Below are 13,505 nucleotides of genomic sequence, written 5' to 3'. Positions count from 1 at the left end.
AGCCAACGCGTAAGTCCACTGGGCATTAGATGTTTTCTTGATTTGAACCCATTGCTTTGTTGATAGTATTTGCATTAGAGTGTTCATTTAGAGTCTCTCCTCTGTCATGTCCCCTCAACCGCTGTATTCAGGCAGTTGCTTTTTCTCGGTGTTTCCACTCCCATAGTTTATCCTTTGCTTATGAATGGTGTTTTTTTTCTCCTGGATCCCTGAAAGTTGTTCAGGGACGTTACACCGCCCCTAATGGAGAAGTCCATTACGTTCGATTATACCACAGTGTATTGGTCTCTGTGTACAATGTTCTCCTGGTTCTGCTCCTCTCGCTCTGCATCACTTCCTGGAGGTTGTTCCAGCCAGACCAATAATTTTAGTAGGTTTAATTAATTCCCAACTTCCTCTATCAAAGTAGATCACTTGCTTTATAATTTATGGGTTCAGAAAATTGATTAGAAAGAAGGTGTCAAATAGCTGGGCCAAGCAATGCCCCACAATAATTCTGGGAATGCAATGTATTTAGGAAATGTTTAACAAAATAAATAAAAATACAATAGAACACAGATAATATTAGTGTGTGGTTATCTAAGTAAATATGTGGGGGTTGTGTGGCCTCTTATTTCTATTTTCATTTTACACTACTGGCCTAGGGCCCTAAATGACTTGCCCAGGGTGACAAAGACAGTTAAGTGTCAGGCAAAACAGTGAATCTGGACATTAAGGCCAGCTCTATCCACTAGGAAATGGTGTCTTTTATACTCATTTTAAATTTCTTGTGTATTTGGGCACCACCTTTTTTTTAAAGCCTATTTTAAGATACTGTTTTTATTTAAAAGTAAGAAAATCATTCTTCTTTACAAATTTTATTGTCTATATTTCAAATTTTTTCACCAATTCTGACTAGTTTTCTTGGAACCAGTTAACAAGAATTAATGAAATATGTCAATATTTAGTGGAATAGGGGTGATGAAACTCAGCAGAAGTGCTCTGACTGTGGGGATGGGCAAGTACTGTAGTTGGATGCCCAGCACATGTCCATTCCCATAGGCCAGAGCCCTAAAGACCTAGCTCCATCACTGCTGTTTTATTGGGAAGATCCTAAGCTCTAAAGAACTTTAAAAATTCAATAGTGATCCCAAACAGCTCATAAAATGGTGTTTTGAGAGTTCTCGTTTTTATTTAAAGGCATCAATTGACCCTTTGTCTCAGATCATCCTGGAAACTAGCCATTTGTTTTTGTTTTCTAGTCACTGAATTTGTCGGCCTGAGGTACCGGAGGACTGTGGGAATTTGTTACCAAATGTGTTTCACGGTGGGCCTCCTGGTGTTGGCAGGGGTTGCCTACGCTCTGCCTTCTTGGAGATGGCTACAGCTCGCAGTTTCCCTGCCCTACTTTGTCTTTTTGCTCTACTATTGGTAAGGCCCTCTGGGAATGGAAAGGTCATTTTCACATTTTTCTCTTATTACCTCTGGTCTTGAGCTCTGCGTCAGGAATTATAAGACTGTATTCTAATTCTGAGTTGCAGAAAGCCCCATTTTATGCCAGAAGACAAAAAGCTGTTGGCCAATCATTTCCCTTAGGACTATATGCTGCTCTTTCACACAGTAATTAAAGTTAGATATCCTAAGGCCAGCATAACCATCATAGCTTCTTTGGGGGGGGGGGGATGAAAATCGCTTCTAGAAGTCACAGTAAAATCATGGCTGTGAACACTCTAGAAAGACTATCCCTCCTCCCTGAGCACTCAACTACCTCTAATATCTATGTTTTTCATAACTTCTAGCATCGAGATTGAGTTCATAATCTGAGACATACATCCCCATCCCCAGTGGGATCCATGGATAGATGTCAAGGTATTCATGAACTTAAATGAGAAAAAAAAATACATTTCCATTTCCCTTATTCATGGATTTTAAAGAAATTGTTCTGAGTAGAGATCCATAGGCTTCACTTGCTTGCCAAAGGTGTCCATGACCCATGGTCAAAAAGGTTAAGAACCTGTGCTCAAGCTTATCTGAAAATTTCTTGGAAGGTCTACAGAAGTATCAGAAACTACAGAATAAGGTAAGGAAAGGAGATCAATTAGCATACCACAGGTTAAAAAAAAGTGTCCTAATTCCTTGGTCACTACTTGGGTCTTGATTTTCATATCAGCTTCCCTGAATATACTGTAGATGCCCAACCACATCATGATCTCTTCCATAATCATGAATTTCCCAACTATGTTTAAAGGAGGGATCGTGGTCACAAAAAAAAAGTGGAAAAATCCAAGTATTCTTCTTGAGTAAAGGAAAATTGAACTGATCTTAGAAGTCATGAAGACATAATTAGAATCTCACCACTGACATGTACTTGACTGTGTGGTCATTTAACCTCCCATTGCCCTCAGGCAAATGTCTAAGGCTAAAAGTTGCAGAATAATTATGAATCTGCACTGGTAGAGGGGATCTGTGTGGTCATGAGAAAGCTTCTTGATGAAATCATAGGACCAGGGAGTAATAAACTCAAATAATAGTTAAATAAGGACATTTCCCTAAATTTTCTCCATCTGCAACTCACGGAAGGCACAAAACATCAGGCTGGAATTTTAGTGTTACCACTAGAACTTGTTCCATACTTGGCCACCTCAGCAAGTTTCCATTGGCTTTGCTGGACCACAGTTCAGTATTGTTTCTACTATAGCATGTTTCTAGTACAAGTAAATACTCTCATTCTTCTTGCTGAAACATCTCCCCTAATATCTACCTTTCTTCAGTTCTGCCATATCTATTCCATCTCTGCCACACCAACACACATATTTAATCTTTGGGTATCTCTCCCTTTCATACACTTTGACTAACTAGTTAATCTACCCCCCAATCCAGCCTTAAATGCTACCTTATTTACCCCAAATATATACAGAAGACAAGATTAGTAACCTTGAGCTGAAAGGACCTTTTGTGGCCATCTACTCCAGCCCTCTCATTTTGCTTTTTGATAAGAAAATGGAAGTCCAGAAACTTTACCAAGTTGATCATATAGTAGTAAACATCAGAGATACTGTCACTCCAGTTTTGCCCTCCATTTTCATAAAAATTGCTTCACAAACTATGCAGACAAAATTATTCCAATGAATCAAGTGGTAGCTTTAAGATGGGCACTCAAATGGGTGCCCTTTTGATGGTGATCCAATAACTTCATCTTCCCATATTCCAAGGACAATATACCACCCAAAAAGGTGATGTACTTCTAGATCCTACAGAACATGTGGGGTTAGAAGTTGTTTTGCTTCCATGGAAAGTGTTCACACTCCAGGATTACAAGACTGTGTGAGACTTCATAGACTTACTAGTTTTTTTCTTTTCTTTTTTTAGTATCTCTTCACATAGCTCTCTTTCCTACTTCCAACTTCTCCCAACAAAACTGCCTTGGATTTTCCTCTTGAAAAATTAAAACAAAACTGCAAAATGTGTATTTAGAGCACAGTTTCACTGAGCACCAGAGCAAAAAGAACACAAGATTTTGAGTCAGCAGTCATGGTGATATGGGCTTCAGTTTCCTCAATTATAAAAATAAAGGAGTTAGACTAGAATCCGTCAAAGGTCCCTTATGGCTCTAAATCTGTGGATTTTCCTTTGAATTTCTGATGTTTAGAGAATATTCAATTTGAAATGTCTAATAGATAGATCAAGATGTGGGCACAGCATTATGAGAGTGACTAAGGCTGAATATAGAAATTTTGAAATCATCTTCATAAAAATGATAATTAAACCAATAAAAACTGATGATGGTGATGTAGCATAGGAGGAAAGAGAAAAAAGAAAGAAAGGAGAGAGAAAATAGATGAGAAGGAAGAGAGAGGAGAGAGCACCTAATCTTATTAGAAAGGAGGAGGAGAAAAAGAAGATGGAGAAAGGAGGAAGAAGAGAGAAGAATGAGAAAAAGAGAGAGGAAAGAGAGAAGGGAGAGAAAAGAGAGAGAGAGAGAGAGAAAGAGAAAGAAAGAAAGAAAGAAAGAAAGAAAGAAAGAAAGAAAGAAAGAAAGAAAGAAAGAAAGAAAGAAAGAAAGAAAGAAAGAAAGAAAGAAAGAAAGAAAGAAAGAAAGAAAGAAAGAAAGAAAGAAAGAAAGAAAGAAAGAAAGAAAGGAAGGAAGGAAGGAAGGAAGGAAGGAAGGAAGAAAGAAAGAAAGAAAGAAAGAAAGAAAGAAAGAAAGAAAGAAAGAAAGAAAGAAAGAAAGAAAGAAAGAAAGAAAGAAAGAAAGAAAGAAAGAAAGAAAGAAAGAAAGAAAGAAAGAAAGAAAGAAAGAAAGAAAGAAAGAAAGAAAGAAAGAAAGAAAGAAAGAAAGAAAGAAAGAAAGAAAGAAAGAAAGAAAGAAAGAAAGAGGAGAAAGAGAAAAAGTAGAACCTTAAGATACACCCACAGTTAGTCATTATAATGTGGATGCAAATCCAGCATCAGAGACTAAAAGGAGTTGTCAGACAGGTGGCAGGAGAATTAAGAGAGAGAGAACAGTATGACAAAAGCCCAAAGAGAAGAGAGTATTGAAGAGGAGAGGATCAGTGCTTTCAGGTGCTGCAAAGAAGCCAAGAAGGATGAAAATCATGAGAAAACAAAAAGACTTTTATATTTGGGAATTAGGTCATTGATAACTGGAGAAACTCATTTCAGTTGAGTGACAGTTAGAAACCAGATGGCACTAAACTTAGAAGAAAATTAAAGAAGAGTGGAGGCATTGCATATACACAGCTTTTTAAAGGAGTTTAGCTTCGAAGGGAAAGAGACAAATAGATTTTCTGCTAGCAGGGATGGTAAGATATGGTAAGAGCTTATTTTTAAGAGTGGAGGAAAATTGGGTGTGTTTCTAGACTCTGAAAGGAACTGAAAGCCGATGTAAAATTAGGAACTTATTAAGATGGCAATGTGAGAGGCCAAAGAAGAGCTTAGTTCTTCCAAATTTACTCTAGTATAGTAGGGGGTGAAGACCTAGCAGGGAGATTATGGTAAGGATAAGAAATAAGTTTAGAGGTAGAAGAGCATAAGGAGATATAGAATTATAGAAGATTATCATCAGTTCTCATATGACATGGACTCAACACTCTTGACCATCCTGGTTGCCTTCTGTGCTTATCAATATCCTTCTTAAGCCAGGCTGTACAGAACTGAATACAAAGTTATAGCCTGTCAAGGTCAGAGTACAGGAGAATTATCACCTCCCTATTCCTGGATGGAATATCAATATCCCATTAGTTTTTCTGGCTGCCACATCACATTACTCATTCATATTGAGTTTTTAGTCCACTAAAATCCCCAGACCCTTTGCAAAAAACAAGTTCCATATGACCTATGCCTCCTCGGGCTCATATTTATGGAGTGGATTTTTTTCTTGTACCCAAGTACAAGTCTTAAAATCTATCCCTATGGAATTTCTTATTAGAGTCAACATGATGCTTATTTGGATTCTGTCTCTGTCATCCAGTATGTTAGCTATCTCTCCTAGCTTGTATCTTCAGCAAATTTGGTGAGCATACCATCTGTGCCTTTTCAAAGTCATTGATAGAAAGTTAAATCTCACAGGGACAAGTACAGATCCCCAGGGAACTCCACAGAAGAACTCTTGCCACTGAACCATTAACAGCCACTCTTTAGGTCCAATCATCTAACCAGTTCTGAAACCATCTTCAAAACTTTAATTTCATAAAACACTTATTAAGCACCTACTATGTGTATACCAGTCACTGAAATATCCCAAGGATGCAAATTTTTAAAAGGATAGTCTCTGCCTTTGAGTGAAAGAGAAAAAAAATTAGGGCCATATTCCCAAGTCAAAGATCTAACTTTAATTTATAGGAATGAAATACAGAAGTCAGAAGTCTGCCACCATGCCCAGACTATGACAGAGACATTTGATGTCTAGAAAAGAAGGTTTCTATGGGCTCAGGAAAATTGCTTAATAGATCAAGGAAAATATGTAGACTATGTTCCTAAGTAACTTGAGGAAATTTTGCTGAAATAGTTAATAAATTCCAGTAAAGAGAGTCAAGATGGGGTCACCCCTTTCTCCTTTCCCTTCTTAAGTCACTTGGTTATGACAATGCTGAACTAGGGGCCCAGTTTCCTCTGGTCATGTCCTCTAGAGTGTATGGCAAGAAAAAAAAAGGGAAGTGTACAAGCACTTTCATCACTGCAGAGGTTTTTTAGTATTATTCCTCTCTCTATTATATCTTACTTAAATTACAATGTTACAGCTTATTGAACTATTACAGAGGAATCCTTATAAGGGATTAAAAATTACTTAATTAAATTCCTTCTTATACAGCAGTTTTTTTTTTTTACTTTTAGTAGCTTTATTTACAAAGAGGTGGAAAGAGTGAAAGTAGAGAAATGTAAGAAGAGGGTAGAGAAGATGTCTAGCCTATCACACTAAATGCTGTTCTGGTGCCCAACTCAGCCTGGTAGGGCTTATTAACCCAACCAGAGGACCTGGTGTTCCACCCACATGGTCTTCTCCAGGAGAGGAAAGCCTCTCCAGAATTAATCTCTCCAGAAGCCAGGAAAGGAAGGCCAGCTACTCACTCACCCAAGACAGACTCCAAAGGAGTAGTCCTCCCAGAAAGCAATCTAAGAGCCAAAGTCCCAGGAGAAGCTCCAAGCCAAAGATTCAAGTCAAAGACTCAAGCCGCAGGCCCCTTGGACAGGAAGTTCAGGCCTTTTTATAGTCCTTTTTCCATGTCACTTCCTGTCCCTTCTTCCACTGCACAGGGACCAATTTCGGCTTCCAAATTGCCTAGCACTGCCCTGGGGGGTAGTGTCTTATACCGAAGATTTTAATCTAATGAGAGAAGACTATGCAAAAGGAATCTGAGGGGCATGTAGGCAACTAGCAATGGAGAACTAGGCCTGGAGACAGGAGGTCCTGGGTTCAAATTAGACGTTCCTAGCTGTGTGACCCTGGGCAAGTCACTTAACCCTAATTCCCAGCCTTTACCACTCTTCTGCCTTGGAAAGTAAAGATTTTTTTAAAAAAGGAAGCTGAAAAGGAAGAAAGGGGCCACCAGGAGGTACCTAGCAGGGAAAGCATGGTATTCCTGGAATCTAAACCAAGTAGAACTATTGATGAAAAATGAAGAATTACCTGGAAAGTTCTGAGCCCTCTATAAAGGGAAGCTTTGAGATGAGTCTATTGCTCTACCCTCCAGCCCCCCAGTCAAGGAGAAAGATGACTAAAAAGGTGCTGAGTATCAGAAATGGAGCCAATATTCATGGTGGTGAGATTTCAGGTGAGTGGCTTAACCTAGGAGAGGCATGATGTTCCTGGCATCCATCCCAAGCAGAGTTACTTATCAAAAAGTTTGTGTTTCCCTACCTGTGTAATCCATATCTCTGTATCTTCACAAGAGCAGCATATCAAAAGCATTCCAAATCTAGGTAAATCACAGCCACAGTATTACCAAAGATCTGCTAGTTTAGTAATTGTATTTTTTAATTCAATTAAACCTATCCTAGCCAAAGGCATGCCTGGTCTTGGTAATTGCCACTTCCCTTTCTAGAGAATTCACCATCTATTGCTTTTACAAGAATTTTCATAGGAACTGAAGCCAAATTCAAAGTTTATAGTTTGTAAATCTAATCTCATCACATTTTTTAAAAATACAGATAACATTTGCCCTTTTCCAACTCTGTGGCCCTTGTCCCATTTCCATGAGACTATGAACTCACTAAGAAAGGAGGGAGAATGTCTTGGGAATCAGTAAAAGACAGACAGCCACCAGAATTTGGATTCAGTGACAAATTTGCATAGTGAGAACCTCTATGGAAGAGAGATAGAAGAAGAGTCTGGAAGTGGCAATGAAGAAAAAAGGTGTTTCTCCTGTTGAAGAAAGTTAAGGAAACAGAGTTTAAATAATCTGCCCAAGGGCACACAAGGGACTCTATAAGAGTCAAAAACTGAAATTTGAATTCATACCTTCTGGTTCTGAAGCCAAAGCCAGCTATATTCTGATTCCCCAACTAGGATCAGTGAGATAATGGGGAATTAGAGCAGGTACACTAGTACTGGAAAGGCTATTCAGGGATGCAAAGTCATTCTAAAGGAGCCAAGTTTAAGTGAGTGCCAGAAGCTGAAGGACCATGAGGGGAAGAGGTCTAAATGAAAGGAGATTTGTTAAGGTTCTCTACTTTTTGAAAAGGCAGTGTCAAAATCTATTGTTTTTCAGTCTTATCAAGACTCTTTATGACTCCATTAAGGGATGGGGATTTCTTGGCAAAAGTACTGAAATGGTTTGCCATTTCCTTCTTGGTCTCATTTGACAAATAAGGAAACTGAGGCAAACAGGGTTAAGTGACTTGCACAGGGCCTCAGAGCAAATAAGTATCTTCAGTCACACTTAAACTCATATTCCTGACTTTTGGCAGACACTCTATTCACTGCACCACCAAGCCACCCAGAATTTAGAAGGGGTTAACCTATAAATTCCTTACCTGAGATTTCTCTATGCAAAATGAAATCACAGGTCTTGGCCCTATTCCCCTATTTCTGAAAAGCAAATCTAAGAAACCAAAAGAAAAGCTCTATCTTGTTCCTGCATGCCTAGTCTAGCCCTCAGACTTTTACAGTTGGTATTTCTTGACTTGGGCTGCCTTTGTGAGAATTCATTTGGTCATAAAATGTTAGAGCCAGAAAGGACTTAGAGATCTCCTGGTGCTGCCTCCTCATTTTATAAGTGAAGAAATTAAGGTGGAGAAAAGTGATGTGTTCAAGATCACACAAAAAAACCTAAGATAGAAAGGATAGAATCAGAACCCAAGTTTCCTGGATAAAGATCCTAGTGATCTTTCCTTCCTCCCTACCTTCCTTCCTTTCTCCTTCTCTCCCTTCTTTCCTCCCTCTCTTTCTTTTTTCTTTCTTCCTTCCTTCCTCCCTCCCTCCCTTCCTCCTTTCCTTTCTTTCTTTCTTTCTTTCTTTCTTTCTTTCTTTCTTTCTTTCTTTCTTTCTTTCTTTCTTTCTTTCTTTCTTCCTTTCTTCCTTTCTTTCTTTCCCTTTAACTCCCTTCACTTAAACTCCCTGGACCTCAGTTTCTTCCACTGTGGAATAAGGAAGAGAATTAAACTAGATGGACTCTGAGATCTCTTCCAACTCTAGATCAGTGCTCTTAAAATCCTTCAAAAAGCTATTCCTTCATCTCCCCACTCAAAAGTGATCTCACCCTCCTCAGATGTATGAATACACTTTGTCATTTTACATAGATGTTCACTATCTACATCATGACACCCATTTGTGATCATTCTAATCTCCTGTGGTCTGTCTTGGCCTTCTTCTCTTTTCCCTCTTTTCTTTGGTGAGCTATCATTTCTAACCATATAACTCCTAATTCTATATATCCACCTCTAATCTTTCTCCTGAATCCCAGTCCCATATTATCTTGCCAGATAACTCCTCTTGGATATCCTATAAGTTATCTCGAACTCCACATGTCTAAAATGAAACTTGGTTATCTTTTTCCTAAACTCACATCTTCTACAAACATCTCTATTTCTTGATGAAAGGCATTTTTTTTTCATAAAAACCTAGAAAGATTGATATGAACTGAAGTGGAGTAAAGTGAGCACAACTAGGAGGACAATTTATTCCATTAAAGCAATCTAAAGAAATACAACTTTGAAAGACTTGAGAATTTAGAGTACTGATGTTGAAGCCTTGTTATCCATCTCCTGATAGGGAACTGAGGGACTCAAGGTACAGAATGAGACACATATTTTGGATGAAGCCATTGAGGAAAATTTGCTTTGCTTGACTATGCATATTTGTTATAAGAGTTTTGTCTTTCTTTCCTTTTTCTAAAATAAGGACTAAGAGACTAGGAGAAGGATACCTCCAAATGAGATGAGAAGTGAAGCAATATCAGAAGGAATCACAGCCAAGCAGAGAAGCTTTGTCGAATCTATTACATACCTAAAAAGAAAATCAAACTCTGTATAATAGAGATTTACAACTTCATGTACAATCCTCTTCTGTCCTACAATGTTTATGAAAACACTCATTTCTTTGGGTGTTTATTAAATCCAGAATTTTTTAAAGGGTGAAAAAAGAAGGATAATTGTTTTATTTCTGCTGTGAGCATCACTATCCTCCTAACTCACCCAGTTTGGAACCCTAGTCATCTGAATAGGGTTAAAGTTAGGATTATTTCCTATATCAGTCAGTTTCCAAGTTCTGTCACTTCTCTTTCCATAGAATTTTTAAATTGCTTTTTTTGTTACTATTTCTTTTTATTTTTATATGTAAAAATAACAATAATATAATACATATCATTTTAATAAATTATAATGAATATATTTATCCAAGAGAAGAAGATTCTCATATTAGTTATGTCCAAAAATATGTCTTATTTTTTTCTCCTTCCCTCTAACCATTCCTCATCCCCAGGAAGGTAGGTAACATAATATAGATTGTGCATATATTATCATATAACACATATTTCCCTGTTAATCATGTTATGAAACAAGACATATTACTCACAGTAGAGAAAAATTCATGGAGGAAATAAACTGAAGAATGACATGTTTCAATCTGCATTCCAGACTCCATCTATTCCTATGATGGCGGTGGATGCCATTTTTTTGTCATGAGTCCCTTGGAGTTCTCTTGGACCTTTGCCTGGTTGATAATAATTGTCATTCATAATTGATCATCATACATTATTGTTGTTATTGTCTCCAGTTTTCTCCTGGTTCTGCTTACTACTTTGTATCACTTCATAAAAGTATTTCCAGATTTTTTGTGGTCATCTGGTTTGTCATTTCTTATGGCACAATTATAAACATGAACCATAGCTTATTCAACCAGTATTTCCTTGTATCATCTCTTTTCCCTCCTTTCCACTTACATGTCCAGGATCCTAATTTAGTACTTCATCAATTTCCCCTCAGACTATTACAATATTCTCCTTATCCTTCTCCCTGCTTTCAGTTTCTCCTTTCTTTAACACATTCTCCATCACCTAACCAGAAAAAAAAGGAAAAAAAATAAATTTTTCTTTAGAACAATAGATTCAACAAAGCTGTCTAACTATGTTACTCCTTGACTCAAAAACTTTCAGTGGCTCTCTACTGCCTCTAGGTTAACATATAAATCCCTCAGACTCCCAGTTAAGACCATCTGCAAGTACCTTCAACCTACCTTTCCATATGATTCTTGAATCATTTCTACCCTCTCCCACAATCACAGACACAGACACACGTGTACACTCTCTCTCTCTCGTTCTCTCTCTTACAATTCTTAAATCGCACATTTTAGCCAGTAACAATTTGACATCCCATCCTCTGATTTAGTGCATTGTCTTAATCCATCTTCTAGGCTTAGAATCATTCCCTCTTCATGTCTCCTTTTCCCAGAACCTGCATCTCCCTTCAAAGTTCAGTTCAAGTGTCATTCTTCCCATGTTAGGAGGAATAATGATCTAGATTACATTAATTGTTTAATTAACTGAGTAATGATTCAGGTTACATTAATTATCTTGGTTTCTATCTAACAGTTCTTTTCTCACATACTTTATTGTAGGTGCCTTCCAGAATCTCCCAGATGGCTGATCTCTCAAAATAAGAGTGCAAAGGCTATGAAAATTAAATCTCTACCAACCTCTCTTCAGGTAGTTTACATATCTTACCTAGAGAAAGGCTCAGAGACAGAAGGCAATTACAAGTTGTGGTCTTAGTAGGAATAAGTCAGGAGGCATAGAATCATAAAAAATCTTGTTATCCAATCCTCTCATTTTATAGATGGGGCAACTGAGGTGTAAGGGCTTTACAGTATACATGGAAAGTAATTTTAGAAGGAAGACCCTGGAGGTGGAAGGAGCCAGAAAAGGCCCCCTGAAGAAAAGAGAATTTGAGTTGAATATTGAAAAGAAGCTTGGGAATTTGGAACAGCTAGTCAAGCAGTGAAGTTATTTCAAAGAGATCCTGGAGGGGAGGATGGTGTATAAAGAGAGGAGGAGGTTCTGAATCCTTTTTGGATTTTATCTAAAATTGTGAAAGTGATAAAGAACTAATGGAGTTCATTGATAAAGAGCAGCTAGGTGGTGCAGTGGATAGATTGCCAGCCCTAGAGGTAGAAAGACCTGAGTTCAAATGAAATCTCAGACACTACCTGTATGATCCTGGGCAAGTCACTTTATCCTATTTGCTTTAGTTCTTCATTTGTAAAATAAACTGAGTGAGAAAATGGCAAACCACTCTAATATCTTTGTAAAACAAAAACAAAACTCAAATGGGGACACAGAGTTGAACATGACTGAAGTGATTGAACAACAAATCAAAATATGATCTGTCCTCTCACTATCCCGAATCACAGAATGGCCAAAATCTAAGGAATCTAGAGTTAATCTAGTCCATCCCCCTACAGTGTACAAATGATGATATTGATGATGCTTAGAGGACAGAAGTGACATACTCAAAGTCATGTGAAGCTCCATAGTGGCAGGATAAGAACCCAGAGCTCCTAACTCCATCTCCATCCTTCTACTCTATGTGGAGCAATACCTCATTTAGTCAGTATCATCTAAGAGGGCAATGTTACAAATAGGTGAATTTTCTAGAAAACTGAAGCTTTCCCTTTTAGACACACTTTTAAAATTTTAACAATTTTAATGAAAATGTCTTAAGAATATATTTTTAGTTCAAATTTGGCCTCAAACATTTCCTAACTGTGTGACCCTGGGCGAGTCACTTAAGCCACAATGCCCAGCTCTTACCACTCTTCTGCCTTGATGCCAATATGAAGTATTGATTCTAAGATAAAAGATAAGAATATATTGTGGTCTTAATAGGTATAAGCCAGGAGACATAGAATCATAAAAAATCCTATTATCTAATCCTCTCATTTTATAGATGAGTCAACAGAGGTATAAGGGCTTTACAGTATAAATGGAAAGTAATGTTTTAAAAAAGAATATGTTTTGCATTTTTGGCCCACTTAAACAGAATTACACACAGGATCTATGATTCCTCCTGTATGGGTAACTCCCTTCATCTCAACCTATCTATGACTTAGTAAATAAATCCTAAGGAATTACTGAGATACATAGGGGCTGATTTCAATGACTTGCCTGGGGTGAAATAACCAGTATATGCCAGAGGCAGGATTTGATTTCAGTTCTTTCAAAATTCAAATCCAATACTCTATCCACACTGCAGCTTTTAAACATGATATATTGAAGAAATTATTATTAATGATTATTAATAATAACATTTTGTGGTGTTTTATAAAGCTTACAAAATACTTAACAAACCTTATTTCATTTTATTCTTACAATAACACAGGGTGAGGGGATAGGTGATTTTTTATAGATGAGGAAACTGAGTCAGGCAGAAGTTGGTCTAGACATAGATAACATAATTGTTAAGTGTCTGAGGCTAGATTTGAACTCATGCCCATCACTCTACTCACTGAGCCATCTATCTGCCATATAACTCTCTTGATACTTTAAGAGATTAATTATGAATATCAATCATTATTTTGTGTAACAGTACAGGAG

The 13,505-nt window shown here is 37.5% G+C and overlaps 1 protein-coding gene across 1 annotated transcript in view; it reads left to right on the top strand.

The window, feature by feature from the left end:
- Window positions 1-13,505, top strand: part of SLC22A2 (solute carrier family 22 member 2) — a 48,509-nt gene that overhangs the window by 17,374 nt on the left and 17,630 nt on the right. Inside the window, exons 4-5 of the mRNA XM_001381437.4 lie at window positions 1,242-1,410; window positions 11,531-11,618. Of these exons, the coding sequence (XP_001381474.2) occupies window positions 1,242-1,410; window positions 11,531-11,618 (257 nt within the window). The remainder of the gene's footprint in view (window positions 1-1,241; window positions 1,411-11,530; window positions 11,619-13,505) is intronic.

The sequence above is a fragment of the Monodelphis domestica genome, chromosome 2, assembly GCF_027887165.1.
Source record: "Monodelphis domestica isolate mMonDom1 chromosome 2, mMonDom1.pri, whole genome shotgun sequence".
Taxonomy (NCBI): Eukaryota; Metazoa; Chordata; class Mammalia; order Didelphimorphia; family Didelphidae; genus Monodelphis; species Monodelphis domestica.
This window is presented reverse-complemented; position numbering and strand designations above follow the sequence as displayed.